At 50.6% G+C, this 27496-nt stretch overlaps 3 protein-coding genes across 6 annotated transcripts; 2 read left to right on the plus strand and 1 right to left on the minus strand.

Moving 5' to 3' along the window:
• Positions 1-11929, minus strand: Fam166a (family with sequence similarity 166 member A). 3 transcript variants are annotated; one of them, XM_036184608.1, is made up of 10 exons: positions 11731-11929; positions 10737-11594; positions 3440-3516; positions 3089-3198; positions 1889-2103; positions 1528-1790; positions 1310-1436; positions 923-1017; positions 552-669; positions 1-198 (listed from the first exon to the last, which is right to left on the minus strand). In XM_036184608.1, the coding sequence occupies exons 2-10, from the start codon at positions 10753-10755 to the stop codon at positions 110-112; spliced, it is 1113 nt and encodes a 370-aa protein (XP_036040501.1). In that variant the 5' UTR covers positions 10756-11594; positions 11731-11929; the 3' UTR covers positions 1-109. The 3 variants fall into 3 exon arrangements, with proteins under 3 accessions (XP_036040501.1, XP_036040500.1, XP_036040502.1); XM_036184607.1 differs by having other exon boundaries at positions 3089-3210; XM_036184609.1 differs by lacking the exons at positions 10737-11594; positions 11731-11929 and adding an exon at positions 6260-6632 and having other exon boundaries at positions 3089-3516.
• On the plus strand, positions 6918-8673 carry Stpg3 (sperm-tail PG-rich repeat containing 3). 2 transcript variants are annotated; one of them, XM_036184611.1, is made up of 6 exons: positions 6918-7158; positions 7243-7400; positions 7512-7646; positions 7736-7857; positions 8277-8388; positions 8499-8673. In XM_036184611.1, exons 1-6 carry the CDS (start codon positions 7052-7054, stop codon positions 8630-8632), a joined length of 768 nt encoding a protein of 255 aa, XP_036040504.1. In that variant the 5' UTR covers positions 6918-7051; the 3' UTR covers positions 8633-8673. The 2 variants fall into 2 exon arrangements, with proteins under 2 accessions (XP_036040504.1, XP_036040503.1); XM_036184610.1 differs by having other exon boundaries at positions 7736-7824; positions 8097-8388.
• On the plus strand, positions 11917-27443 carry Nelfb (negative elongation factor complex member B). Its single transcript, XM_036184606.1, has 13 exons — positions 11917-12298; positions 12531-12694; positions 12857-12956; positions 13396-13626; positions 18393-18578; positions 19356-19468; positions 20258-20360; positions 20573-20668; positions 21080-21222; positions 21327-21433; positions 24882-25023; positions 25310-25418; positions 26675-27443. Exons 1-13 carry the CDS (start codon positions 12197-12199, stop codon positions 26819-26821), a joined length of 1743 nt encoding a protein of 580 aa, XP_036040499.1. The 5' UTR covers positions 11917-12196; the 3' UTR covers positions 26822-27443.
• The last annotated feature ends 53 nt before the right edge of the window (positions 27444-27496 follow it).

The raw sequence follows: 27496 nt of genomic DNA on the forward strand, positions 1-27496 counted from the left end.
GAGCAGTGTGAACTCTTTATTCATTCACAGCGTGTCTGCTAGCCATGTCCACTGTGCATTTGCTGTCCTGTCCTGACATCACTTGTACAGATAGCACCACTAAAACAATTCATAGTGTGTGGCTTCGCCTCTCCACTTCCTTCTGATAGGCTTTGCGGGTGCTGTTGCCGAATGTCAGTGCGTAGTTGTCCTGCATGGCTGCAAGAGAGAAAGACTTAAGCTGAGTTCCTGGGATTAGCACAGTGGGAGAGGTCGGTGCAGGCTGCGAACAGCAGCCTCTCTAGGACCTTGTGGTTACCCTCTTCAAATAGGCATGGAGTAACCTTGCTGGATTTGTAAGTTTTAACGGGAAAGGCTGGTGAGCCCATACTGACTGGGTAGTTAATTCAAGACAAAACTGGGACTCTGGACAGTGGGCCAACAGCTGATTATCAACAAATGTGGCAGGTAAGGCAGGACCCCAGCCATTTGACCCCGTGGTAGGTTTGGTGTGTAGTGTGATCTTGTCCTTTTGAAGTGGGTATGGGCCTCTGGCAGGGAGCTGTACTCACATGGGATGAAGCCCATGTAGAATGGAATCAGGCCTTGGCTTCTGTAGATGGTGGTGCTTGGCCAGTGGGTCCGGGGCAGCCTTTCACCCAGAGCACAGACTGGGTGTCTGAATATGAACTGGAGAAATGGATATGTGCTGAGAAGTGCTGTCTCCCCACATGGGTGACCCAAGATCTTGCTTCTCCACCTGACCACCCAATCCCCCTTACCAGGGTAGGGAATCAGCCCTTGTTAGGGTGTGAAAAGGTCCTAAGCCTCAACAAACTTGGCCTTAAGGGTGACCCCTGGGAATGGATGCTTACTGCTAGGAGCAGAAGCAGAACCAGCCTAGCTGAGGCACCCGGAAGCAGGCTAGGCCCATGTTTCCTACCTGGTTCTTGTCAAAGTCATCCATAGCTTGTGTGACTCCATCACGGTAATTCATCCCCATCACCCAAGCAAACCGGGGGACAAAGCCAGCATATCCTGGAGATGGGTGGATGTCGGGTTTTCCTGGCTGCTTTCCGGGCATAACCCACACTCCCAGGTGTGTCAGAAATGCTGAGCCCCTTCCATCCCTAAAGGTTGCTTGTTGACCCTTGGGGCCAAATGTAGCTCCTCATGGGGGCAGCTGGGCTGGCTCAAGGGAAAGAGTATTAAGCATGAGGCCAAACCCTGTTGTAGGGTAGGAAGGAGCCCAGGTAACAAGCCCTGTTCTCACCATCTCATCTGGACCCTTGGAACCTCACTGGGAACAGCCCAGGCACCCAACACATACCTGAGATGGCCTTGCGTTGGATTAGGTTGGGGTGGTCTAGCTGGGGTAGTCGCTGGAACCTGCCCACATCTAGGGTCTCCTGGGGGGGATGTGAAGGCAGGTACTCATCCCTCCTGCAGTGGTATAGCTGGGACAAGGAAGTGTTAAATGACCACATAGCTTCCACCTGTGTGTGTGTGTGTTGGAGACAGGAGCCAGGCCAGAGTGTCTCCACTTACCTGGTACCTCCCTGGGGTCTCCTGAACAGGTGCTGCGTTCTTCCAGGCCTCTTCCCCATATGCTAGCAGTAGACCCGGGTGCCCCAGGTCTTTAGCCTCTCCCTTTCTCCCCGGAGGGAATGGTGGGTAGGGAGGATAAGGCATGAAGCCTGCAGGCAGTGAAACCTGTCTGGATATGTTCTCTACCTGTGGCGGCCCCTGGGTGTCCATCTCCTGGTGTGGGAGCTGGCCCAGGATCTCAAAATTCTTGTAGGGTTTCAGACCTGTACAGACAGGACAGCTCTTGAGTCATGTAGGAAGGAGGGTGGAGCCCCAGTGGAGGCAGGGCTGGGTGGGGTCCCACCCTGGACCTGAAGCTCACTGGTATAGTGGGGGATGTAAGGCTCTGACAGGTCCCTGCAGGGAATCCATGGTGACTTCGATTTGCTGAAGTCCTCGATGAACTTGGGCTTGGACATAGGTGACAGAACAGAGCAGGGGCTCTTCTGTACGCTGGGATCTGTGAGCAGCTGTGCAGTTGTGCGGCCATAGGTGTTCCCCACCTGGTAGCGCAGTTGAGGATAGAAACCAGCATAGCTGTGGAGAGAAGCAGGGGAGACACCACTCCATCTGTTAACCAGCAGGCATTGGGCCATGGCTCACTTTAGATGACTCCTCGGACTTGGGGGGTAGCCTGTGTCAAATCTGACAACAATGCCAGGTCTCCACTGTCATATCCGATTGTTCTCCACAGTGGACCCCCACACCCCGCAGTTCTCTCATTTTATGTGCATAGGTGTTTTGCCTGCATGCATGTCTGTGTACCACATGTGTGTCTAGTGCTTGTGGAAGTCAGAAGAGGGTGATGGAGCCCCTGGAACTGGAGTTACAGTTTGTTGTGAAGCTACCATGTGGATACTGAGAATTGAACTTCTGAGCTCTGCAAGACCAGCAGCAAGTGCTCTTAGCAGAGTCATCTCTCCAGCCCGGCACCCAACCATTCTCAACACCCCCCTCACCCCAGTGACACCTCCAAAAGTGACCAATGTTGAAGGAGGTATAGGTCCTTCAGTTTCCCCCTATTTTGTGTCCCACGTTGCACTTGGGTCTAGATAGGTATGCACACATACTTTCTTCGGAAGTTTTTTATTTTATTAGTTAGTTTGCTGTGCTGGAGATCAGACCCAGGACTTTGCATATGCTTGCTAGGCACCCTAGCTCTGGGCAATACCATCTCTGAATCACCTCTGCCTATGGAGGGCAAGTCCAGCATTTGCTTATCCAGTCTCTGCCAGATTGTTTGGCTGCCACAGTTTTTGCCCTTGACAGACACACTGGCCACCTAGTACTGCATTCAGGTTTAGGCCACAGCGAAGGGCAAGGCCTAGACCTTCATCTGTAGCTCCAGCTCAGATTTTCCTGTCCCAGAGCTCTTCAGCCCCAGTGGTCCAAGCCCAAGAGACCCTGGCTTTGGGTCTCTTCAGCCTCGGTCCTCAGCCTCCAGGAGTCCAGTAACCCCAGCCCTACTGCTCACCCCTCCTTCCCGACCCCAACCTCTCTCTGTAGAACTCCCAGCTCTTACCCAGGGATGTAGTGGGGTTCTGGAGTGAAGAGGCTGTGTTTCTGAGTAGCTGTCATTGGCTTTGACTCTGCCCTTGCTGGTTCAGCCCTTTCTGTGTCCACCTTCCTTCCCTGAAAAGAGACCTGTTGCCTGGTAACCATTGTGAAGGGGCCAGCATTATGGACCCAGCCATCTGTTAACCCTGTGAGTGCTCCCAATCTCACAGCATCTCTAGTTCAAAGACCAGTTGGGAAGGTATCCTGAGCAAGACAGGGTGTCCTGGAAGGAAGCCCCACTCACCCAGAGCTCAGGAGCCAGAGGCCAAGACCCACTGATGACAAGCAGTCCCTGCTTCATGGTGGGGTTCTTTACCTTCTCCACTGATGAAGTCAGCACTGAGTCAGGCTTCCCAGATGGCAGCTGTGTGGACTCTCCAACAGGCTGCTCCCCTGTAGTAGACATTAATTTCCATACTTAACAAATCCCCCCCTTTTAAAAATGTTGTTTTGGTTTTGGTTTTTGTTTTTGTTTTTTCAAGACAGGGTTTCTCTGTGTAGTTTTGGTGCCTTTCCTGGAACTCACTCTGTAGCCCAGGCTGGTCTCGAACTCACAGAGATCCACCTGCCTCTGTCTCCTGGGTGCTGGGATTAAAGGCGTGTGCCGTCACCACCCAGCCCCTCTTTCTGTTTTTTTAATGTAGAAAGAACTTTCAGGGACGGAGAGATGGCTCAGTGGTTAAGAGCACTGGCTGCTCTTTTAGAGGACCCAGGTTCAATTCCCATGGCAACTCACACCTGTCTGTAACTCCAGTTCCAGGGCTTCTGACACCCTCTCCTAGACATACATGCAGGAAAAACACCAATGAACATAAACTAAAAATTAAAAAACAACAACAACAAAATCTTTGATGCTGGTGAGATGGCTCAGAGGTAAAGACTGCTCGTCATGACAGCTGACAGACTGAGTTCAGTCCCAGGAACTCACCAAGGGAAAGGAGAAAGCCTACTCCCAAAAGTTGTCCTCTGAATTCTACTAACACACTCTAGGCAAATAAAACCCTATTTAATAACAAGAATCCTTTGTTTTGGCATATGTGTGCAGACACACTCGGATGTGCACAGAGCTCGGTGGTCGTGTTCTAGCCTTCCCCTAACACTGTCAACCTTGTATTCTAAGACAGCTTCTCTCATTGGTGTCTGAGGCTTCCTGACTCAGCTCGGCCAGCCAGCCAGTGAGCCCAGGGATCCCCTTGTCTGTGCTTCCCCAGCACTTGCTTTATAGAACAGTTTTTTGATTGTTTGTGTACACATGTGCTGTGGCACTCCTATGGAGGTCTGAGGACAACTTTGGGGATTTGTTTATCTCTTCCACCATGTGGGTTCTGGGGAGTGAACTTGGGTTGTCAGGCTTTGGTGGCAAGTCCCTTTACCCACTGAGCCATCTTGATGGCCCAGACATGCCACCGTGACAAGCTTTTCATGTGCATGCTGGTGATTCACACTAAAGTCTACATAACTCACACAGAAAGCTCAACTGAGCTATGTCCCAGCTCTCAGGAGGAACTTTATAACCATAAAGTGAACGTCTCACAAAGGGAAAACCAGCACAAGCAATAATGGAAGGCAGGCTAAGCTGCAACGCTGGGTGAACAGGAAAGGACTTGTGAAGGGCTGGAGAGGTGACTCGGGAAGACCACTCCCCCAAAGGACACCAGCTTGATTTCCAGCGCTCACATCAGGCATCTCATGACTCTAGCTCCAGGGAATCCAACACCCCTGGCCTCCGGGCATCTGCACTCAAGTGCACATACCTATACACAGACAGACACCTAGACAAGTTAAAAATACTAAAGCTATCTGGCTGGTGGTGGCACACGCCTTCAATCCCAGAATTCAAGAGGCAGAGGCAGGCAGATTTCGGAGTTCCAGGCCAGCCTGGTCTACAGGACAGTCAGGGCTACACAGAAAAACCTTGTCTGAAAAAACAAAAAAACAAAACAAAAAAAAATTCAGATGATTGCTTTAGCATCTCATTAAAAATAAATGAAATAAAACATTAAGAATTAGTCCCCAATATTAAAATGCAAATATAAACACAAATGTTTGAAAACAAGACAAACCCAGAGCCTCTAAACACAAAGAGGTACAGATGTTCCGGAATCAAATAAATGCTGATCATATGCTGATAATGGCAGTTTCTAATGTGGGTCGCTGAGGTACACCTGGAGCACAATTTGCTAATATAGATCAAGTCTAAACAAGACACTGCTCTCACCACCCTAAAGAAGTGCTTTGAAACTAATAGCCAAAGATACGTGGTGGTTGTGGTGGGGACCAGAGAGGTGTTTCAGCAGCTCTTGTTGATCTTGCAGAAGATCCAGGTTCAACTCCCAGCATCTACATGGTAGTTCACAACCATATGTAACTCCACTTCCAGATGAATCTGATGCCCTCTTCAGTCCACCACATGACTAAGTTTAAATGTGGTAACACATACGTACATGTAGGCAAAACACACATACACATTAAATAATTGAGGCAAGGAATATACATTGTGACACCATCACAACTGCATCTATTTTTTTTTTCTTTCTTGCTTGCTATGTATCCCAAGCTGGCCTTGAACTTGCAGCCATACTCTTGCCTCAGCTTCCCAAAGGCTGGGGTTACAGGTGTGGCCATCATGCACAGCTCCACAGCAGTAGGAGTGTGCATGCTAGAGGCCAGGAGCTGGTGTTGGGATTCTTCCTTAACTGCTCCCCATCTTAGGTTGTTTTTGTTTTTTGAGACAGGGTTTCTCTGTAGCTTTGGAGCCTGTCCTGAACTAGCTCTGTAGACCAGGTTGGCCTCGAACTCACAGAGATCCACCTGCCTCTGCCTCCTGAGTGCTGGGATTACAGGTGTGCACTACCACCGCCTGGCAGGTTTTTTGTTTTTGAGATATGGCTTGTCTCACAGAACTTGGAACGCATCGCTTCAGCTAAACTGGCTGGCCAATGAACTCTGAGGATCCTCCATCTCCCCAGTGCTGGGGGTGCAGAGGCCCACACCTGGATTTTGTGAGGATTCTGAGTGCACAGGAGGCACGTTACCTATGGAGCCACCATAACCCTACAGCCATATTCACTGCAGAGGGGACTGGAGACACCTAAATGTCAGCAAATGCTTCTTCAGAACCCTCCACACCAGGTACCTTAACACCATCAATTACGTTCTCAAAGGACACTGCACAATGTGGGAGAAGGCTCTGGGTAGCCTGTGAAACCTTTGTCCAAATCAAACTTGTTTCCTCATGTCTCCATCCATCTGTCCAGAGAAGTGTCAGTCAGGGCCAGTGCTAAAGGGAAAGATCAGAAAGGAAGAGGCCCAGTCACAGTGCAAGGGGGCTGGAGGAGGCTCTGTGGATAGGGGAGTTCTCGTCTTCTTGAGTGCTGCCTGGGAAGCATGGGGGCCAAGGTCAGGGCTGGGACAGCCAGACCAGCCAGCACCAAAGGCCACTCTGAAGGAACTGGCCTGACTCGGAAGGCAGGCCCGAGTGGAGTTACTGTTTTGTCTCCCCTTGACAGGGTCTGCTGCAGGGCAATGGCTCTTCCTCTTCCTCCTGACCGTCTTCCTCCTATTAGCTGCCCCCCAACTTACACACCTAGCCATACCGCAGGACTTGGCACATACTCACATGCCCCACCCCCTCTCCACCTAGGGTGGGGCTCCAGACCTCTCAGAAGTACTGCTAGAGTGGACCCAAGCCCCCAGGAGAGGAACAAAAGGGTAGGGACAGGTTAGAGCCTGTCGTGACCAAGGCTGACCTGGATGACGGTCTCAACAGGTAGGGAGAGGGGCAGAGGATGGCGGCCTTGTAGGAGAGTCCCTCCTGATCTGGACAATGTTCCTTTCCTAGGGAGCTCCCAGCAACAGAGGGCATGACCCAACAGTGAGGTCACAGAGCCCAGCAGTGCCCTCTGGTAAGAGAGCCCCGAGACCCAGAATGAACTTTGACCAGAAGGCTGTGAAATTCCTGGCAAATTTTTACATCAATGGAGGCAAACACTGGACCCGGGGTCCCCTGAGTCAGCAACCTCTTCATCCCACCCAGTAATTTCAGAGGGTGGCGGACAGGTGGGGACAGGTGGAAAGACCGGTAGGACAGGTGGACAGTGGTTGTTGGCTTCCTTGCAGGCCCGAGGCTGCTGTGCTGTGGTGGGACGAGGAGCTTGAGGCAGCCTGGAACGAGATGTGGCCCCCAAAGACAAAGAGGGCCCCAAGTGGCTTCAGGTCAAAAATGCCCACCCCTAAAGAGTCCACATCTACCTGTGCAGAGACCCTGAGGGATCTGTGTGAGTGAGATTCTTGGCTACCTCACTCCCACCTCAGGCCAGGATGGGGAGGGATAAGGTCAAAGCAGTTTTCTGGGAAGACATGGGTCTAGAGCTTGCTTTTCCCACCAGTGCAAGAGCGACGCCCTCCGATCCTGACTGACCTGGATGTCCCTGGCCCCACCAAGTATGAAGTGCCCAGTGCGTCTCTTCGAGAGTCCTCTCCACATCCCCAATACACCATGGGCCACAAGTATCCTGGTCGAGGTGCATGTTCCCCACAGCCCTGCCTAAACCTGGGGAATGGGGGCCTCCTGCCCTGAAGACCTCCCCACCAACTATCCGCCCCACTGCAGAGGGTGGTGGCCGTAGGGCATGGCAGACCTTGTGGCTCCAAAGTGAAAGCCCCTTCACGCAGAAGACCGACTTCAACCGAGAGCGAAAGGTAGAGACACTGTGTGGGCCAGGTAGAGGGAGGGTGGGAGGAGCTGGTGAGGGATTCCTTGCGGAAGATAGGGGTGTTGCAGGTGAGGAGGAGGCGAGGAAAGGGGTCAGGGGGCTGGTGGGAGGGGCTGGAAGGAGGAGCTGGGCTTGGTGATGGGCGGAACTAAGGGGATTAAAAAAAAAAAAAAAGCAAGATTTAGGCCTGGAGGATAGGGTAAAGCTAGGCGAGGAGATTGCAGATTGCAGCCCCGGTCGCATCCTGACTCCTCACAGTGGCCATCGCCCGCCGAGTACAGGCCGCTGAGCCAGCCTGCCTTCCCGGCCTTCACCTTTGGAGGCCGACGCCGCTCTGTTGTCAAGATCCCCAGGGATTTACGCCCAGGGATGCTACGAGCCCGAGGTCCTAGTACCTATACCCCTCTCTTGGCTACTTCACGGCCCTCTGGCGAGAAGCGACCCAGCCCCAACACCTATAACATCCTTCCTGGGTACCGTCTGCAGAGTACACGCCCACCTGCCTTCTCCATGAGTCGCTCCCCTGCGGCTGTCTCCTGGGTCAGCCCCTGTAAGGAGGCCTAGGAAAAGAGGCTTGGCCTGCCTGAGGGTGGAGAGGGGCTTGGGCCTCGTAGGGGGTCTGCGGGGGTGAGGACTAGGGTCAGCTCACTCTCTCTGCAGCCCGAACCCCAGGTCCGGCAGCCTACTACGTAGAAGACTGCTACAACTCACGCTTCCCATCTCCGCCTGGAGTGGTCATCCAGGGAGTCCGCAGACCCAAGCGTCACGACACAGGCCCCTTCTGCACACTGTAGGCCCATCGGGTATAGATTGCAAAGCTGACCTCCCTTGAAGTTTTCCTGGGTTTCCTTTGGAACTCTCTGTCTGCAGCCTGGCCTTCTGACCATCCCTCACCCACTCTTCTGGCTTACACTGTGCAACAAGAAGAGTCTTTCCAGGGCCCTCCTCCCCCTACTATACTGAGATGCAAATGATCCTTTTGAACTGTGGTCTCTGGTTGCCCATCCTTTGCCTAATGGGCTATTTTGAATATGTGGCTTCCTGCTTATTTCTAGCTTTCCTGGTAGTCCTGGTTTTTCTCTGCTCTTGCATGGTGCTCTTTTCTTCAGAATAGGAATGGCAGCCTGGGAACTAACGCTAAGCTTCCTGACCTAGGATAGAACAGGAAACGGATCCTGTGGCAAGGTGGGACAGCCTGCTCTAGTCAATGTCACCCAAGGTCCAGCAGCTACCTGAGGGTCAGGCTGCTTGCTGAGCTGAAGAACTAGTGGGATAAGGTGGGAGGCCAGAACCGGAGTATTGCCATCTTCACACAAACATAGCCTTGTCTATTCCACTAGGCAGGCCTGAGGGAATCAGTTGACCAGACACTGGCCCTATTTCCCTGGAGCTATGACATGAAGATTCAGCTGGGCTTGGTAACCTGTGTTCTGAGAACCTAAGCCCAAAGCCTTCAGCCCTCTCTCCCGTAGTAGCTGACTGTTGGTTCCCTGAGCACTGCTGGCCTGCTTTCCTACTTAGAAGGAGCCCCCTGCAGGCACCTCACTTTATAGCTAGTGACAGCAGCTTCTTTAGGGCCCACTCCATCCTTTCTTCCTCACCCAGGCACAGACCTCACTTAAAAACGTTACAATTTTTTATGTGTGCGGTGTTTTACTTGCATGTATGGTATGTACACCTTGTGTGCCTAGTGCCCAGAAGACATTAAATCCTTTGGAACTGGTGTTACAGATGGTTATAAACTGCCCCGAAGGTGCCAGAACTGAACTCAGGTTCCCCCCTGCTAGAATGGCAAGTGCTCTTAAATGCTGAGCCACCTCTCCAGCTCTCAGAGCTGACTTTTCTTTCTTTCTTCCTCTCCTCCCCAAGACAGGCTCTCACTATGAGCCCTGGCTGTCTTGGAAGTCACTATGCAAACCAGGCTAACCTTGAACTCACAGGGATCTGCCTGCTTCTACCTCCCAAGTTCTAGTATTAAAGATCTGCATCTTTGCTGAGTGTGGCACCACAAGCCTTTAATCCCAGCAGTCAGGAGACAGAGGCAGGGAATCTGAGTTTGAGGCCACCTGGTCTAAATTACCCTGTCTCAAGAAAAAAAAAGTGCATCACCAACCCTAAACCAGAATCCACTTAATTTGTATATTCTATATATTTCATGTAAAATTCTATAAGTATTCACTTAAAAAAGTGATTTCATCTTTTGTGTTATGAATGTTTTCTTTTCTTTTCTTTTTCTTTTTTCTTTCTTTTTTTTTTTTTTGTTTTTCGAGACAGGGTTTCTCTGTGTAGCATTGGAGCCTGTCCTGGAACTTACTCTGTAGACCAGGGTGGCCTCGAACTCACAGAGATCTGTCTGCCTCTACTTCCCGAGTGCTGGGACTAAAGGCGTGCGCCACCATGCCTGGCTGTGTATGAATGTTTTAATGTTTTGTCTGCATGTATGTCTGTATACCACATGCATGTCTGTATACTACATGTATGCCTAGTGCTTGAGGAGGTCAGAAGAGGGCATCAGATCCCCTGGTACTGGAGTTATAGATAGTTATGAACCACCATGTGAATATTGGGAACCAAACCCAGGAGTCTTTTGCAACAGTAACAAGTATTCCTCCAGAGTTTTTTGTTTGTTTGTTTGGTTTTTGTTTTTTCGAGACAGGGTTTCTCTGTGTAGCTTTGCACCTTCCCTGGAACTCGCTTGGTAGACCAGGCTGGCCTTGAACTCACAGAGATCCGCCTGGCTCTGCTTCCTGAGTGCTGGGATTAAAGGCGTGCCACCACCGCCTGGCGTTTGTTCTTTTAATATGTACCACTGCTTTCACATGGAAGTCAGAGAACGAGAACAATGTCAGCTTCAGGGATCCAGCTCAGGTCTTCAGACATGGCAGCAAGCATACTCACCACTGAGCTGTCTTGCCATCCTCTGAGAGCTCACTCTTAGTAGTAGCTTTGCCTTGCTGTCATCATCATCCGGTTTGCAGAGTGGATGCCTTGGACCCACAGTCTAAGTGTGCTGTGTGTGTATCTTCTGACTGCACGAGATGGTGGCTGAACCAAAATATTCCGGTGGGGAATTAGGGCGATGGGACCTTTGCTATGGGGCCCTGTGTGGAGCCACTCAGCAGGCAAAAACAGAGCAGAGGTGTGTGCAGACCTGGTCTTAGGAACTCAGCCTCAGTGGGAACAGGAGCTCCGTGTAGCCACACCACCAGGCATCCATCCTAGTGCCAGACATTCGAACAGGAGTTATCACCCGTTAGTCGGGCTAAGGGCCCCACAAGAAGCCTGCCTGGGGCTTTCTAGAGGAGGCAGCAAGAGAAGCGGCTTCCAGGGACAGGCAAGAATGTGGTGGGCAGCAGGGAGGGAGTTTGTAGCAGAGTAAACCTCCGCAGCAAAGACACATGAAGAAGAGGTGTGGTGTTTGGAGGTGTGTGCTGGAAGCTGGTGGGGCAGAGTGAGAGATGGAACAGTGTGGGAGGCTGCAGAGAGCTGAATGCTGAACCCAAGAGCATACACACCAGACAGCTTGAGAGCCCTCCAGTCAAAGCAGCTGCTTTTACTGCCAAGGACAAGGGACACTGTGCAGCCTGGACTCTAGCTCAAATAGCGATCTTCACATGCCCAGAATGAAGGTGTAGTTCCCACTGCATACCCAGAGCTCTTGCAAAGCACCTGTGGTGCCACTACAGGCACATTCAGATTTCAGTCCAAATGAAGGCAATGGTGTGAGCTTTGGGAAGATCACGTTATGCCTTACACCTGTGGGCACAAGAAGAAAAATTCTCAACATCAAAAGAGTGCTATATCGATAGTCATATAAAAATGTACTTGATACAACTCAGTTTTGAAATTCATAAGGTAGGTAATTTCTACTATACGTCCAGAGAGGCCTTACCACTCCTGCTACCCTTCTCCTCTGGGACTCAGAGTGTAGGTTCTGGTTTCCAGGGAGCAGATGAGGTGAAAGACAGAAGATTTCGTGGCACTGGCGGCGCAGCTAGAGTGGCCAAGGCCTCTTGAGAGGTGGTTGCGTCATCCCGACACCGCCCCTTACGTACAGTCTCACTACCTCTTACTGGGTAGCAAGTCGCTGCCCGGAACCTGCGCGTGGCGGCGGCGTTTTCCCGGGACCTATTGGCTGCTGGACCTAAGCAGTGAAGGGCGGAAGTGGGAGGTGTGGGCCGGTGCAAGCGGCTCTGCTGGGCGAACTGGCCACGCTGGAGGCTGCGGGCGAGCGGGGTTCGGGGGGTCCCCGTGGCACCGTGGAGAGGACTTCTGGCGCTCCTTCAGCGTCCGCGACGGCTCCAGGGGAGCGCGGCGGAGATGGGGTACACAGCCGGGCGGCAGCTGGAGCCTCGGCCATGTTCGCTGGGCTCCAGGACCTGGGCGTGGCCAATGGCGAGGACCTGAAAGAGACCCTGACCAACTGCACGGAGCCACTCAAGGCCATTGAGCAATTTCAGGTGGGCAGGAGGGTGCCGGGCCGCTGGGGAGGTCGGACATAATTCTGCGCTCTCCCGACGCTTGGATGGAGGCACTGAAGGTCCTGAGCTAGGAGTCCACTGAGTAGCTGAGTGTTTTCTCCTTCTTCTCGGTTACCCCCGCGGACCTGTGTACTCAGGGCATCCGTGGTGCCAGTACTGACTTGGCTGCGGCCAAGCAAAATGCATACGCATTGACCCTCTGGTTTCCCAGACAGAGAATGGCGTGCTGCTGCCCTCCCTGCAGTCGGCCCTGCCCTTCTTGGACCTACACGGGACACCGCGGCTGGAGTTCCATCAGTCAGTGTTTGATGAGCTACGCGACAAACTGTTGGAACGAGTGTCAGCTATCGCCTCTGAGGGAAAGGCAGAGGAGAGGTGGGTCTCTACTGGGGAGCTGCTTATCTTTGTGGGTAGCATTTATGGCTCCCGTGGCTGCACAGTCGTACTTGTAGATACGACCTGGAATGTGTTTGAGGAGACTCCTCTGTATGTCTTGCATGTGAAGACCCACTTTCTCAGATGTGCAAATCTGCCCAGGTACAAGAAGCTGGAAGACCTTCTGGAAAAGAGCTTTTCTCTGGTCAAGATGCCATCCCTACAACCAGTGGTGATGTGTGTTATGAAACACTTACCCAAGGTGAGAACTGTGAAGCCAGCCCTCCTAGGTCAGTGAGCCTGTGATACATACTGCTTAGCTAGCCTGACCCATGCCATTGGTTGGTGGAGGTCAGACGGTTGGTTTGGTGTAGGCAGTTGCTTAGCTCCTGGAAAGTTTTATGAACTTGGCCTCCAGCAAGCTCTGGGCACCTTCTCTGTATCACAGAATTTCCCTGGATAAGCCAAGTGGAAACACATTTATCCCTTGAGTTGGAGGGTGGGTCTTTCCTGGGAGAGGTCTGTAGGGATTCTGGATTTCTGAATTCACCTGCTAAGACATGGAGGTCCATCACAGGTGCCGTTGTTGGTGTGGCTGGGCTCTACAGGTTCTGTGGGCAGCTGAGGCTTCTCACCCTATCCTGAGGGAGACTTGGGGACACAAGCACCTCTTGCAGGGAGCTCTGGTGTTTGCTGTGTAGGTTCCTGAGAAGAAGCTGAAGCTGGTGATGGCTGACAAGGAATTGTACCGAGCATGTGCCGTGGAAGTGAAAAGGCAGATCTGGCAAGACAACCAAGCACTCTTTGGTGATGAAGTCTCACCACTGTTGAAGCAGTATATCCTGGAGAAAGAGAGTGCGCTCTTCAGCACAGAGCTGTCTGTCCTGCACAACTTCTTCAGCCCTTCCCCCAAGACCAGGCGCCAGGGAGAGGTGAGGAAGTCAGAGTGAGGCAGATAACTCCCAGGGAATGTGTGACCAGTCCCTTCCTTACTTGCCTCTTCCCTTCGAGTGTGTATGTTAATCTGTTTCTATAAGCATGAGCTTGTCTATGGAGCTGGGAAAAGGGTGGTTGGCAGAAAGTTGAGGCAGGAGGATTGCTGTGAGATTGAGGCTAGTCTGAGTAATGTAGCAGATATCCTCTGAAAAAATAAAAAAAGTCCGGCGGTGGTGGGGCACGCCTTTAATCCCAGCGCTTGGGAGGCAGAGCCAGGCGGATCTCTATGAGTTCAAGGCCAGCGTGGTCTACAGAGTGAGATCCAGGACAGGCACCAAAACAACACAGAGAAACCCTGTCTCGGAAAAAAACCCAAAAAACAAAAAACCAAACCAAAAAGAAAACAGTTGAATATTTTCCCTGTTACTGATGCTGGCGTTTTAAAAATTCAAATCTGCTTATTTATTTTTGAGACAGGATCTCACATGGTAGCCCTGTCTGGTCTGAAACTCTCTCTGTAGACCAGGCTGGCTTTGAGCACCCAGAGCTCCACCTGTCTCTGCTCCCGAGTGCTGGGATTAAAGAAAGGCGTGACTACTATGTTTAGCTCGTAAGTGGTGTCTTTAGCCAGGTGGTGGTACAGTGTACGCCTTTTAGCCCAGCAGAGGCAGGTGCATCTCTGAGGCCAGCCTGGTCTACAGAGCAAGTTCCAGGACAGGCAAGGACTGCTAAGGCTATACAGAGAAACCCTGTCTCAGAAAAAAACAAGAACAAAAGTGACATCTTTAAAAATTTTTTCTTAATTAATTTAAATTACATATTTATGTGTCTATGTGTGGGTATGTACACATGTATTGGTATGTGCCCACAGAGGCCAGGGTTGTCAGATGCCCATGGAGTTGGAATCTGTTCATAAGCCTCTTGATGTAGGTGCTAGGAATTGAACCCACCTCCTCGTAGATGTGCACTTTACTGCTGAGCCATCTCTCCAGCCCATAACTGGCATATTTTATGTTGAAGTTTTTTGTTTTTGATACAGGGTTTCTCTGTGTAGCCCTGGTTGTCCTGGAACTCACTCTGTAGACCAGGCTGACCTCGAACTCAGAGATCCACCTGCCTCTGCCTCCCGAGTGCTGGGATTAAAGGTGTATGCCACCACCTCCCGACTGAGATATTTTTTTTAATTGTTCTTTTTTGTGTATGTGTATGAATGACCATGTTGTTTGGAGGTCAGGAGACAATTTGCAGGAGTCAGTTTTCACACCATGTGAGTTTTGGGAATTGAACTTAGGTTGTCAGGTTGTCAGCAGATGCCCTTACCCACTGAATCATCTTGCTAGTTCTTTTTTTTTTAATTTTAATTTTTTTATGTTATTTTTTAAAAAGAGTTATTTATTTATTATGTGTAAAGAAGAGGGCGCCAGATCTCATTACAGATGGTTGTGAGCTACCATGTGGTTGCTGGGAATTGAACTCAGGACCTCTGGAAGAGCAGTCGGTGCTCTTAACCATCTCTCCAGTCCCATCTTGCTAGTTCTTAAGTCAAGACTTGTAAGTGGCTTCCTTTAGGCTAGTGGCTAGCACTGGTCAATAGAAAGATAAAGTGAGTTATGTAAGTCATTCAAATTTTCCTAGTGTCTACTTTGACAAAAATAGGTAAGATCATTTTTGATGTTTTTCCTTCACCTAATCTAGTCAAGGTTTTGTCTTTCAACCTGTAATGGATGTGAGCCATTATTTAGCTATATTGCTTCATTGGAGGAGTTACTAAGTTTGAAGTCTGGTAAGCTTTTCAAGCTTAGGGTGTATCATTTGCCACGTTCCACATGTGAAGGGTTTTGTGTGGCTGTGGTTGGGTTTGAAGGCTCCACTGTGGGTGTTGGTGGCTGTGTGTTGGAGGGAGTTGTGGCCCTTGCCGTTCCTGCCTTACTTGTCCTGTGCTGGCTTACTCCTTCCCACTCCGTCTCCATTGTTGTCAGGCAGAATGTCCTGCCTCCCCTGTTCCCCAGCCCTTCTCCCGCCTCCTGTTTCTTCTGGTGATCAACCACAGACAGCGCGGATTTCTGACCGTCAGCAGACTTGCTTGATGGGTCTTGTCTTGGGTTGATTGTTTTTAAAAGTTGCATTCTTGCTGGGCCGTGGTGGGGGCACAAGGCAGGCGGATCTCTGTGAGTTCAAGGCCAGTCTGGGCTACAGAGTAAGTTCCAGGAAAGGTGCAAAGCTACAAAGAGAAACCCTGTCTGGAAAAAACAAAAAAATAAGAAATAAAAAAAAAAAAATGTATTCTTATGTGTATGAGTGCAAATGGAAATATGTACAGAAGAGTAGAAAACTGCAGGGAAGAGATGGGAAAATGGCTTTCTGGGTAAGATTATTTGCATGAAGACCTGAGACTGTGCTGGAAGGGAGGAAGCAGAGACAGGAGAAATCACTGGGGTTTGCTGGCCTGCCAGTGTAGACAGAAACGAACAGAACCTGTTGAGCTGCAGGTTTAGTGAGGGACCCTGTCTCAAGTGTATAAGGTGGAGAATGGTAGGAAGGTTTTTGCAAGTGTGGGCTCAGGTGTACACACTTTCTAATTGTAGTCCAGTGTGGCCACAGATGGACTGTGCTGGAAGGGAGGAAGCAGAGACAGGAGAAATCACTGGGGTTTGCTGGCCTGCCAGTGTAGACAGAAACGAACAGAACCTGTTGAGCTGCAGGTTTAGTGAGGGACCCTGTCTCAAGTGTATAAGGTGGAGAATGGTAGGAAGGTTTTTGCAAGTGTGGGCTCAGGTGTACACACTTTCTAATTGTCTAGCTGTCTGTCTGTGGCCAGTGGTATGCTGGCTTCTTCCGTGGTTCTCCTGGGTCTCTGATCCTCTGGCCTTCTGACTATCCTGCTTTGAGATGCCAGGCCACACTAGGTTTGATTTAGCCCAGTGTCCTGTGTTGCCTGGGTTATTGTATTCTCCAGGTTTCCTCTCCTGTCCTGCATTTCCTTCCTGTTGGCTGGATTTAGAATCCAGTCCCAAGTGCCAAAGACCTTTCGTGATGTCTCTGTTGTTGGTTTCTGCGGATGAGTCTGATCTATGGCACTTTGATGCTGGCCTGTTTTTTTTTTTGTTGTTGTTTGTTTGTTTTGTTTTTAAAGATTTATTTATTTATTATGAATACAGTGTTCTGTCTGCACATACCCCTGAACACCAGAAGAGGGCACCAGACCTCCATTACAGATGGTTGTGAGCCACCATGTGGTTGCTGGGAATTGAACTCAGGACCTTTGGAAGAGCAAACAGTGCTCTTAACCTCTGAGCCATCTCTCCAGCCCCATGCTGGCCTGTTTTTCCTCTTGGAAACTTTGCAGACTCTTCTAAGAGCTCTGTGATTTTACAGCACTGGGGACATCAGGCTAGTGGGTCACCCTCTCAGGGTTGGCTGTCAGACAGCTGTCTTGCCTATAAGCAGGTGGTCCCAAGCTGGTCATGTGTGAAGCAGGCACACTACATGTCAGGGTTAGATTGTCTCTGTGGTCTGTACCCAGTGAGTGAGGGACCCTTGGACCATCCACATGGCTCAAGTGATGTCAACAGTGAAGATTTTGTTCCTGAGATAAAGATCCAGGTCAGTCCGAGAGTTTTGGCAGGGGTCTTGGGAGAGTGAGCTACCAGACCAACCACTAGCTCTTGCCACCCTCCTCCTCTTCCCACTGACCTTATTACTTTCTGAGTCTGGCCTGATGCCTTTGTGCTTCCTGTGATGACTTCACCCTGGATTAACTTAAATGTTCCTTTGTACCATAGGCCTGAGACTCAGTTAGTCATGGCCAGTTCACAGCTGAGCAAAACTTGTTCATATTGGCAGGACTGTGTGGTTTGCCTTTGTTGGGTAGAGGGGTGGGTGACATCTGCCGAGGGAATAGGTACTGGTGTCCCTGCATGGCCCTGGCCTGGAGTACACGGTAGAGCTGAATGTCACTGTGTGTGGCTTGACACCAGGTGCCCTGGCCTGCGTTCTGTGATCCTGGTACTGGTGTTGGGACAAGGATGGTCACAGGCTTGGGAAGAAGCCAGGAAGCGGAGAGCCCAGTGTGGCCTCATAGGCCTTACTGTCAGCCCTGCAGCAGTGGCAGTATAGCGTGAGCTTCCTGTGTTAGGGCCCTTCTTTCAGATGGGCTCTCAGCACTGCTCACAGCCCTTAACCTGACAGGCAGGCAGGCACTTGAGATCACAGGAGGTCACAGACCAGGCCGTCCTCAGGAGGAATGTAGAGTTACACCTTGAAGTTGGCCCCTAGAATACGGTACCAACATTTCATGGCAGAGAAAGAAATGTCTCATGCCAAAAAGAAATGTCTGTATCTAGGACTAGAGCACCCATGTGTTGTTGCCTGGGTGGGGATTTATGTTTTGTTTTAGTCGTGTGTCCCCCCCCCCCCCCCCCAGACAGGGTTTCTCTGTGTAGCTTTGCACCTTTCCTGGAACTCACTTGGTAGCCCAGGTTGGCCTCGAACTCACGCAGATCTACCTGGCTCTGGCTCCCGAGTGCTGGGATTAAAAGCGTGCGCCACCACTGCCTGGCTTGTTCTAGTTTTTTGAGATGGATTTTGTGTGTGTTTGTTTTTTATTTTTTAACTAGCCCTGGCTGTCCTAGAACTTGGTCTAGCCGAACTCAGAGAGATCCATGTGCCTCTGCTTCCCGAGTGCTGAGATTTGAGATTAAAGGTGCGCGCCACCTGTCCCTGTCATGGGTGGGGATTTGGACTCCATCTGTCTTGCCCCTAGGTGGTCCAGAAGCTGACACATATGGTGGGGAAAAATGTGAAGCTCTATGACATGGTGCTGCAGTTTCTGCGCACACTGTTCCTGCGGACCAGGAACGTGCACTACTGCACGCTGCGAGCCGAGCTGCTCATGTCCCTGCATGACCTGGACGTCAGTGACATTTGTACTGTGGATCCCTGCCATAAGGTAGTACTGCATGGCCACTTGTGCACCTCCCGTGTCGGCCTCCTCTGAATTCATTAATCCGGGAATGACCCGCTGACCCCATCTAAGCTTGCTTCTTGGACTGCCAGCTTTGTGGCCCTCAGCACCTCTGGGGGATGAACAGGTCCTGGCTGTCCAGCTGCCTCTCTTGCTGATCCTCCAGCTTCCACTCTCTAGCTGTAAGTGGTAAGCCATCTTTCTATTAGGCTTCTGGCTTCTCCTGCCCCAGAGCCCTTGGGGCCTCTTGCTGACCAGCACCAAGGTAACCTAGGATACACCACAAAACTGCCATAACATGTCCGCCTAGCTGCCAGCCCCAGGTTAGTTCCCTTTTAGGGAAAATAATTTGCTTCCTCCATGTGCTGTCCTGACACTTGTTGCTCTGGGGACTGAGGAGGTCTTCTGCTCCCTGGAGGCCACTGGACCCCCATGAAAGTTCACTGGTGTCTCAGTCCACACCATGTTTCCTTCTGGACACTGGGGAATGAGTACTGTGTTTCTTTTTCTTTGTTAAAACCTTGTGATTCTGAGCCTGAAGACCTCTGCTGCCCAGCCTTCAGCATGGCCCCCTTCTACTAACTGCCATTTTCTCTGTCCTCTCCAGGGACCCTTTTCTATCCTGGGCTTGGCCTAGGGTGGGACTGTGGTCCTTGACTTGTGTTTATCTGGACTTACAGTTTCCACGGCCATTTGGCAGTGGCAGAGTTGGACTGAGGGGTGACTCTGTGTGTACCAAGATTCTTTACTTCTTTCCTGTAGTTCACCTGGTGCCTGGATGCCTGTATCCGAGAGCGGTTTGTGGACAGCAAAAGAGCCCGGGAGCTACAGGGATTTCTTGATGGTGTGAAGAAGGGACAGGAACAAGTATTGGGGTGAGAGTCAGCTCTACAAGGGCTCTAGCCTTGGGATCCCTAAACAGGCATCTGGTGGGGCTTGCTGTGTACTGCTGGTAGTTGGGGCTCATTCCAGTCTGTTTTGGGACAGTCATGCTGGGTACCAGCCCCACTGCTAACAGTGCTAACTCACTGCTTGGAATGAGTCTCAGTAGCAAAAGGATCCATACCTGAGAGGCATGGAGTTTGGGGCCTGCTGTTCTTGGGGGAGCTACCATAGGGAGCTTAGGCAGGAAGGGACTACTCTCTGTAGCAAGTTAGGGTGTGCTGTCTGAGCAGCCCAACTTCCAGAATCCTCTGTGTGGCATGAAGAGAGGGTGCTGCTGGTGCAGCCTTGCCATATTTCTTTATTATATTCTTTCACTGGCTACACCTAGCGTTTAAGCTAGAGTTTTTGGTTTCCTTTTGAGATAGGGTTTTGGGTAGGGACTCACTGTAGCTCAAACACTGTGTAGTCCCAAACTCATCACCCTGGGTCCTGGGTGCTGGGATTAAAGACATGCACCACCACCGCTTGCCTCTCAGTTGGGTTTGAAATGAAGTATGAATTTAGGTTTTTTGAGGGGCGGGTAATTTTTTTTCTTTTATTCTATGGTTTAGAAGATCTTTGAGTAAGTTATGGGTAAATTATGAATTCAGTACAAAGAGAGTCTTGTTTTCTGGGGTCAGTACCCAAGCCCTCTATCCCAGTCAGTGACTGTCCCTTCAGTGGGCCTGACATTACAGCTACAGGCTTCTCAATTTATACCAAGGTCTGATTCCTTCTAGGGATTTGTCTATGATCCTGTGTGACCCCTTTGCCATCAACACACTGTCCCTCAGCACCATCAGGCACTTGCAGGAGCTCGTTAGCCAGGAGACACTGCCCAGGGTGAGCATAGGCATGGCTGGTGGCCATGCAGAAGACATACTGTCTGTTGTGAAACTGGGTTTCACTCAGTGGGTGGATATTGGCACATGGGTGCCTTATGATGGCTCTCCTAAGGTCCTGGCCCTGGAAAGCAGAGACTCTGCTTTGTTCAGTGGGACCAGAGGCTGGCACAGTCCCTGTGAGCTCTTGCTGAGACCTCTGTCTTCTTTCAGGATAGCCCCGACCTCCTTCTCCTACTTAGGCTGCTGGCGCTGGGCCAAGGTGCGTGGGACTTAATAGACAGCCAGGTCTTCAAGGAGCCCAAGATGGTATGGGGTCTAGTTTCCTCTTCTACTAATTATGGGGAGTGGCAGAGTGGCCCTTTGGTAGCAAAACTCTGGTAGCAAAACTAGAGTCTTTAGGTGAGCATCCATCAAGGATGTTTGGGTGTCTGGGTAGACTGGCTACAGGGGGTAGCTGTTCCATGGAGACTGGGGCCCAGATTGCAGCTGCAGCTGTGATCGTGCCAGATGAGAGGTTCAGGAGAATACCACTGGACATGAGTCTTAGAGAACAGGAAGGAGGGATTCTGGGGACCAATGTCCAAGAAAGCTGAATTTGAGGAATGTGTATTGGGTGGGTAAGGGCAAGGTGTGTACTGGGCAGAGTGGGCTAGAGTGTAGATTAAGAGCAGTTGGGATCAGTGGGACCTTAGTGAGCTCAGACACTCCTTCTGCCAGGAGGCAGAGCTCATCACCAAGTTCCTGCCAATGCTCATGTCCTTCGTGGTGGATGACTACACTTTCAACGTAGATCAGAAGCTTCCAGCTGAGGAGAAAGCCCCAGTCACGTACCCCAACACGCTTCCTGAAAGTTTCACCAAGTAGGACTCCAGGGCAGTGTTTGGGGAGGGGGGCAGTAGAGCGGGGCTGCAGGTGAAGGTGCTGCTGGGTGGGCTGATTAAAGGCCATGGCTTCTTGCATGCAGGTTTCTGCAGGAGCAGCGCATGGCTTGTGAGGTGGGACTGTACTACGTCCTGCACATCACCAAGCAGAGAAACAAGAATGCACTCCTGCGCCTGCTGCCTGGACTCGGTGAGTCCTGATGGCTGTGCTGGCCTGCCACCTGTGACCTGAGCTCCTGGGCCCTGAGCTCCACAAGTATCCTTCTGACTTCACCTCCAACCTCTATAGCTCCATTTCCATGTCGTAGGCACTCTGTGTTTGCTTGTAGGAAGGGCTTGTCTCTGTTTCTGAGATGCTAGTGGGTCTTGTGATTTCCTGCAGAAGGGATTCATAGCTTTATAGCCAGGCATGGTGGCACACTTAATTCCAGCACTTAGGAGGCAGAAGCCGGCAGATCTCGGTGAGTTCAAGGCCAGCCTGGTCTACATAACCAGCTATGTCTTTCCAGCTTTATGTGGATTCCAGGCAATCAACTCAAGTCTCCAGGCCTGTGTGGGTTTTTTGATTGTTTGTTTGTTGTTTTAACTCACGGAGACACCAGGTCTTATGTTTAGTTTGTCCATGACAACCAAGGTTACATAGAGAGACCCTGTCTGGATAAAAAAAAAAATCATAGAACTCCTTGGGTGTTCAGACAGTCCCCTTATCCAAGGAGCCTACTTTCCCCTAGCTACCTGGGGTGTCACATACCAAAAAAAAAAAAAAAAGGAGTTCTGAGTGGGCTCTTCAGCAGTAAAGCTGTGGGCTATAGTGCATAAGTGTATAGTGTATTCATTGATGAGAGCACTTACCTGGCTTGAATAAGGTACTTATTCTCTCCCCAACAAAACCAAAAACAACCACCTAAAGCTAGTCTTACTGGGAAGAGATGCCTCAGTGGCATCCTGTGTCTTTGTGATGACGGCCCCAGGCATTTGCTGACTCATCCTTTGTCTGGTGTTTAGAGGATTGCACCTAAGGATGGAGCTTCTTTTAGTGTATTTGTAAGTCACTGGTAAACCTGTTTCCTGATGCTGTGTGCATGCTGCTTTATGTGGCTTCCGCCTCACTGCATTTACCTGGCTGGGCCTTTAGTTTTCTTTTCAACAAGTTACCACAGCCTTAGCAGCTTGAAACAGCTCAGTCTTACTGTCTGCTGTTCTAGAGGCAGGAAATTTGAAGTGAGCCTTGCTGAGCTAAAATTGGGTATGGCCAGACTCCGTTGATATAGTCCGTGCCCTCTCCGGCTTTAGGGGCATCAGGACATTCTGCTGGTCACGGAGTTAGCTTGCTTAAGACCTTAGGAACACATGTGGTAACTTTGATTTGCCTTGTCCATGCATTTCAGTCTGTCTGTCGTCTGGTATGGTGCCAGTCAACTGGCAGTGTGGCTTGTCTTTCTGGCTGGGGCATCTCTACCTGGGATGCATCTGTGATGTACCATTCAGTCATGTTTAGAAAAATCTTAAGAAGGCTGGAGAGATGGCTCAATGGTTAAGAGCACTGGTTGCTCTTCCAGAAGACTCCCAGTTGATTTCCAGCATCCACATGGTACCTCACAACGGTCTGTAATTCCAGTTGTAGGGGATCCCATGCCCTCTTCTGGCTACTGTGGACACCAGGCATTAAAGGCATGTGCCACCATGCCTGGCCCCAAGTATGGACTAAATTTCCTGACCTTGCCTCTACCTCCCACCTGCTGATATTATATACTACCATGCCCAGCTGTGTTAGGTACTTTGTATTGCTGTGACTCCAACAGAAACAACAGAAAAAACAAGGTTTTTTTGTTTGTTTGTTTTTTGAGACAGGGTTTCCCTGTGTTCCCTGGTTGTGCTGGAACTCACTCTGTAGACCAGGCTGGCCTCAAACTCACAGCTGTCTGCCTGCCACTGCTTCCTGAGTGCTGGGATTAAAGGCATTCGCCACCAAGCCCCAGCTGAGAGTTTATTTTTATTTTGTGAGTGTTTTGCCTGAAGGTATGTAAGTGCGCCAGGTGTGTGTAGTACGCACAGAGTCCAGAGAGGCATCAGATCCCCTGGATCTGGAGTTAGAGACAGCCACTGTGTGGGTGTTAGTAATTGAATCTGGGTCCTGTGCAAGAGCGCCAGTGCTTCTACCCACAGAGCCACCTCCAGTCCCAGTTTTAGAAGACAGTTTTGGATCATAGCGCAGGAGTGTGTGGCAGAGGCTGTTCACATCATAGCGAACCAGGAAGCAGGGTGTGACTGGGATCAGGACCAGGCCCGTCCTTAAATACCTGCTCTTAGTGACCTACTTCCACCAGCCAGGCCTCACCTCCTAAAGGTCCTTCAAAATAGCGCCACCAGCTGAGGACCAGATTTTCAAAACATGAGCCTGTAGGAGACACTTCATAGTCAGACTCAAACACTTGTCTTAACAGTGTAGTGGGCATCCCTACCAAAAAAAAAAACAACAAAAAACAAAAAAAAACGATGATTTTAAGAACTTAGACAAACCTGCTATGTGTGGATGATGGCTGAGTTCCTGTGTCTCAGCAGGGTTGTCTGGGCTCAAGTCACCATTTAAGGCCCCTTTACACTGTGCATGCTTGCTTGCCTTTCAAGTGTCATGGTTATTTGAAGGTGAGAGAATACAGGCATCTCAGCCTCTTGGTGGTGACCAGCCACGTGGTCAGGCAGGGCGTGAAGTAGCTGAGATAAGCAAATCTGTTTTAAATAGTGTCCCAGAACACCTGAGCCTCCCTGAGTGTTCCAGCTTTTCCATAGGTTCAAGTGGGGTCAACTGGGTTTGCCATCAAAACACCTTCTGCACCCAACTGTCAAGCATGGTGATGGGGGCTGGAGAGATGGGTCAGGGCTTAAGAGCACTGCCTGCTATTCCAGAGGTCCTTAGTTCAATTCCCAGCAACCATATGGTGGCTCACAACCATCTGTAATGAGATCTGGTGCCCTCTTCTGGTCTACAGTACACATGCAGGCAGAACATTGTATACGTAATAAATAAATAAATACATCTTTTAAAAAAAAAGAATAGTGTTGGATCCCAAGGCTGTCTACACTGTGTCTATCCTTCCTTAGGCAAGGCCTGGCTGTGGGATCCTGTCATCTCCTGTTCAGTGACTACTGTCTGGGCATCAGTCTGCTCTGCGGTCTGCCTCTGTCAGCCCTACCTGTGGTAGCAAGTGCTCTTTGTCACTGGTTGTGAGCAGGACTCATCTGCAATTGCTTGGCCATCTGTGTAGCCCTGGCTGTCCTGGAACTAGCTCTGTAGACGAGCCTGGCCTTGAACTCACAAAGATCTGCCTGCCTCTGTCTCCTGAGTGCTAGGATCAAAGGCGTTCGCCACCATGCCTGTGTTTCTTTTTGTTCTTAACTGAGGAGTCATCGGGAGGGTTTGTCAGAATCCTCTGTTCTCTCTGAGGAGGCCAGTTCAGACCAGAGCCCCTGGCTGTGGACAGAGCATCTTTCCGTTACTGCACTCTAGCTATGGTCTGCATACAGACCACCCATCTACTTCACCTGGTCAGCTCTCTCTGCTCATCTGAGTCCTATTCAGACCTTGGGGCAGTGGGGAGACTGAGGACAGAGGCCGAGCCACCCTGTTGTGTTTACAGTGGAAACCTTTGGTGACCTGGCCTTCAGTGACATCTTTCTCCACCTGCTCACCGGGAGTCTGGCACTGCTGGCTGATGAATTTGCTCTGGAGGATTTCTGCAGCAGCCTCTTCGATGGCTTCTTCCTCACTGCCTCTCCCAGGTAGACACACAACCCACTGGACCTTCATTTCTTATCTGTTCTTGTGCTTGACATCGTGGGAGGGGAGTTGTGGTCCCATCTTGCTGAAGGACCACAGATGGGTCTTAGAGCACTGGGACCTGTGCTAGATCTAGTGAGTAATTCCTAGGTGTAGCTTGGGATGTCCCAGGGGTCAGTTCCTCTAGGAGGTGTGGGAGGAGCTGAAGGCACATGCCAAGCCCAGGTGGGCTGTGCTTAGGAGGGAAGTAGCTGTTAAGGCCCCTCCAGTCCTACTGATCTCTTCCAGGAAGGAGAATGTGCATCGTCATGTGCTGAGGCTCCTCCTCCACTTGCACCCAAGAGTGGCCCCTTCCAAGCTGGAGGCTCTGCAGAAGGCTCTGGAGCCCACAGGGCAGGTAGGATCCTTAGTTCCCATTTTTTTTTCTTTTTTTAAGATTTATTTATTTATTCTGTATACAGTGTTCTGCCTGCATGTGTCCCTGCAGGCCAGAAGAAGGCATCAGATCTCATTACAGATGGTTGTGAGCCACCATGTGGTTGCTGGGAATTGAACTTGGGACCTCTGGAACTCAGGAAGAGCAGTCGGTGCTCTTAACCGCTGAGCCATCTCTCCAGTCCCAGTTCCCATTTTTTTTATAGGCTGTGAATGTGCCTGGGTGGTCCCTGGCATGCATGTCCTTGGTGGTTTTTTGTTGTTGTTTTTTACCTTGGTGGTCTTTTTTTTTTTTTTTTTTGGTTTTTCAAGACAGGGTTTCTCTGTGTAGCTTTGGAGCCTGTCCTGGAACTCACTCTGTAGCTCAGGCTGACCTAGAACTCACAGATCCACCTGCCTCTGCCTCCTGGGTGCTGGGATTAAAGGCATGTGCCACCAATGCCCATCTTTTTTTTTTAATGTATATTGGTGTCAAGTCCCCTGGAATCTCAGACAGTTGTGAGCTGCCATGTGAGTGCTGGGAATTGAACCTGGGTCCTCTGGAAGACCAGTCAGTGCTCTTAACATCTGAGCCATCTCTTCAGTCCCCTTGCATGCCTGTTTTAGGGTTTCTATTGCTGTGAAGAGACACCATGACCATGGCAACTCTTATAAAGAAAAAATACTTAATTGGGGTGGCTTACATTTTCAGAGGTTTAGTCCATTATGGTGCGACATGGTGGCAGCAGGCAGATGTGGTGCTGGAGAAGAAGCCGAGTGTCCTACATCTTGACTTGTAGACAATAGGAAGTAGTCTGTTTTAATGGGCATGGCTCGAGCATATATGACACATGTAAATGGACGTTTTGTCCCTACCACCTTAGATATTACATTTTAAGTTAATCCATATTCCTTATTTACGCTCTGCCATGTGGCAGTACCTTTATTAGGATGGCATGTTCATTCCTGTTCTCTCTGCATCTGCTGACAGCTCCTGACTCCACCCTTCTTCCCAGCATCCTTAGTTTGGTCACCCTGCCTGTACTTCCTGCCTGGCCACTGGCCAGTCAGTATTTTATTAAACCGATTCCAGTGACAAATCTTTACAGTGTACAAGAGGATTATTCCACAGCAGACACACTCCCTCCAACAAAGCCACACCTCCTAATAGTGCCACTCCCTTTGGGGGCCGTTTTCTTTCACACCACCACAATATGCCCATGTCTGGTTTTCTCACAGAGTGGGGAGGCCGTGAAGGAGCTCTACTCCCAGCTTGGAGAGAAGTTGGAGCAGTTGGACCATCGGAAGCCCAGTCCTACCCAAGCTGCAGAGACACCAGCGCTGGAGCTACCTCTTCCCAGTGTGCCTGCTCCAGCTCCACTTTGAGGCCCTGTGGGACTGTTTAGTGTAGTGCCCTATGGAAGCAGGCCCTCGTCAGCTAGGAGCACAGGGCGAGCTGAGGGCTGTCCCTTGGCAAGGTCCCTCCTGAGTTCCTGCCTGGAACTGGTTCTCAGACGTCCACAGTGGTCTACTTGGACACCAAGGGAGGCCCATGGTGGTATGATGGGGCTTGGCCCCTGCTTGACCCTGGCAGAGATGGATGGTGGTTGGTAGTGAAAAAAAAAAGCCAGTTAGTTTTCCAAGGGCAATGGGCAGAGGCCTGACCAACCTGATATTCAGTCTGGACAAAGCCCAAGGAGAAAGGTATACTGGGTTTGCCAGAGCAGGTTTGCTGGGCCTGATCGCTCAAGCGCAGGGGTGGTCCCCTCCACAGAAGCCCTGTGGAAAGTCTGCAGAAGCCTGAGCCTGCTGGTGTCAGTGCACAGTCCTTGCTGACTGAGATCTGTAGACAGAGCCCTTCCCTGCGGTTCCCCACCTCAGTGTGTGTACCTATGTAACAGAAACCAAATCCTTGCCCAGCTACGTGTTTTGGCCCTTGAGTAGGGGACTATGGGTGTACACACCGAAGTTTCCACTTATGTAAATAAAACACATTTTGATAAATCCACGTGTGTCCTGGGGCTGAGATCAGGGGTGGACACAACCTTTCTTTCCTTTTTT

Source organism: Onychomys torridus, chromosome 4 (genome assembly GCF_903995425.1).
Source record: "Onychomys torridus chromosome 4, mOncTor1.1, whole genome shotgun sequence".
NCBI lineage: Eukaryota > Metazoa > Chordata > Mammalia > Rodentia > Cricetidae > Onychomys > Onychomys torridus.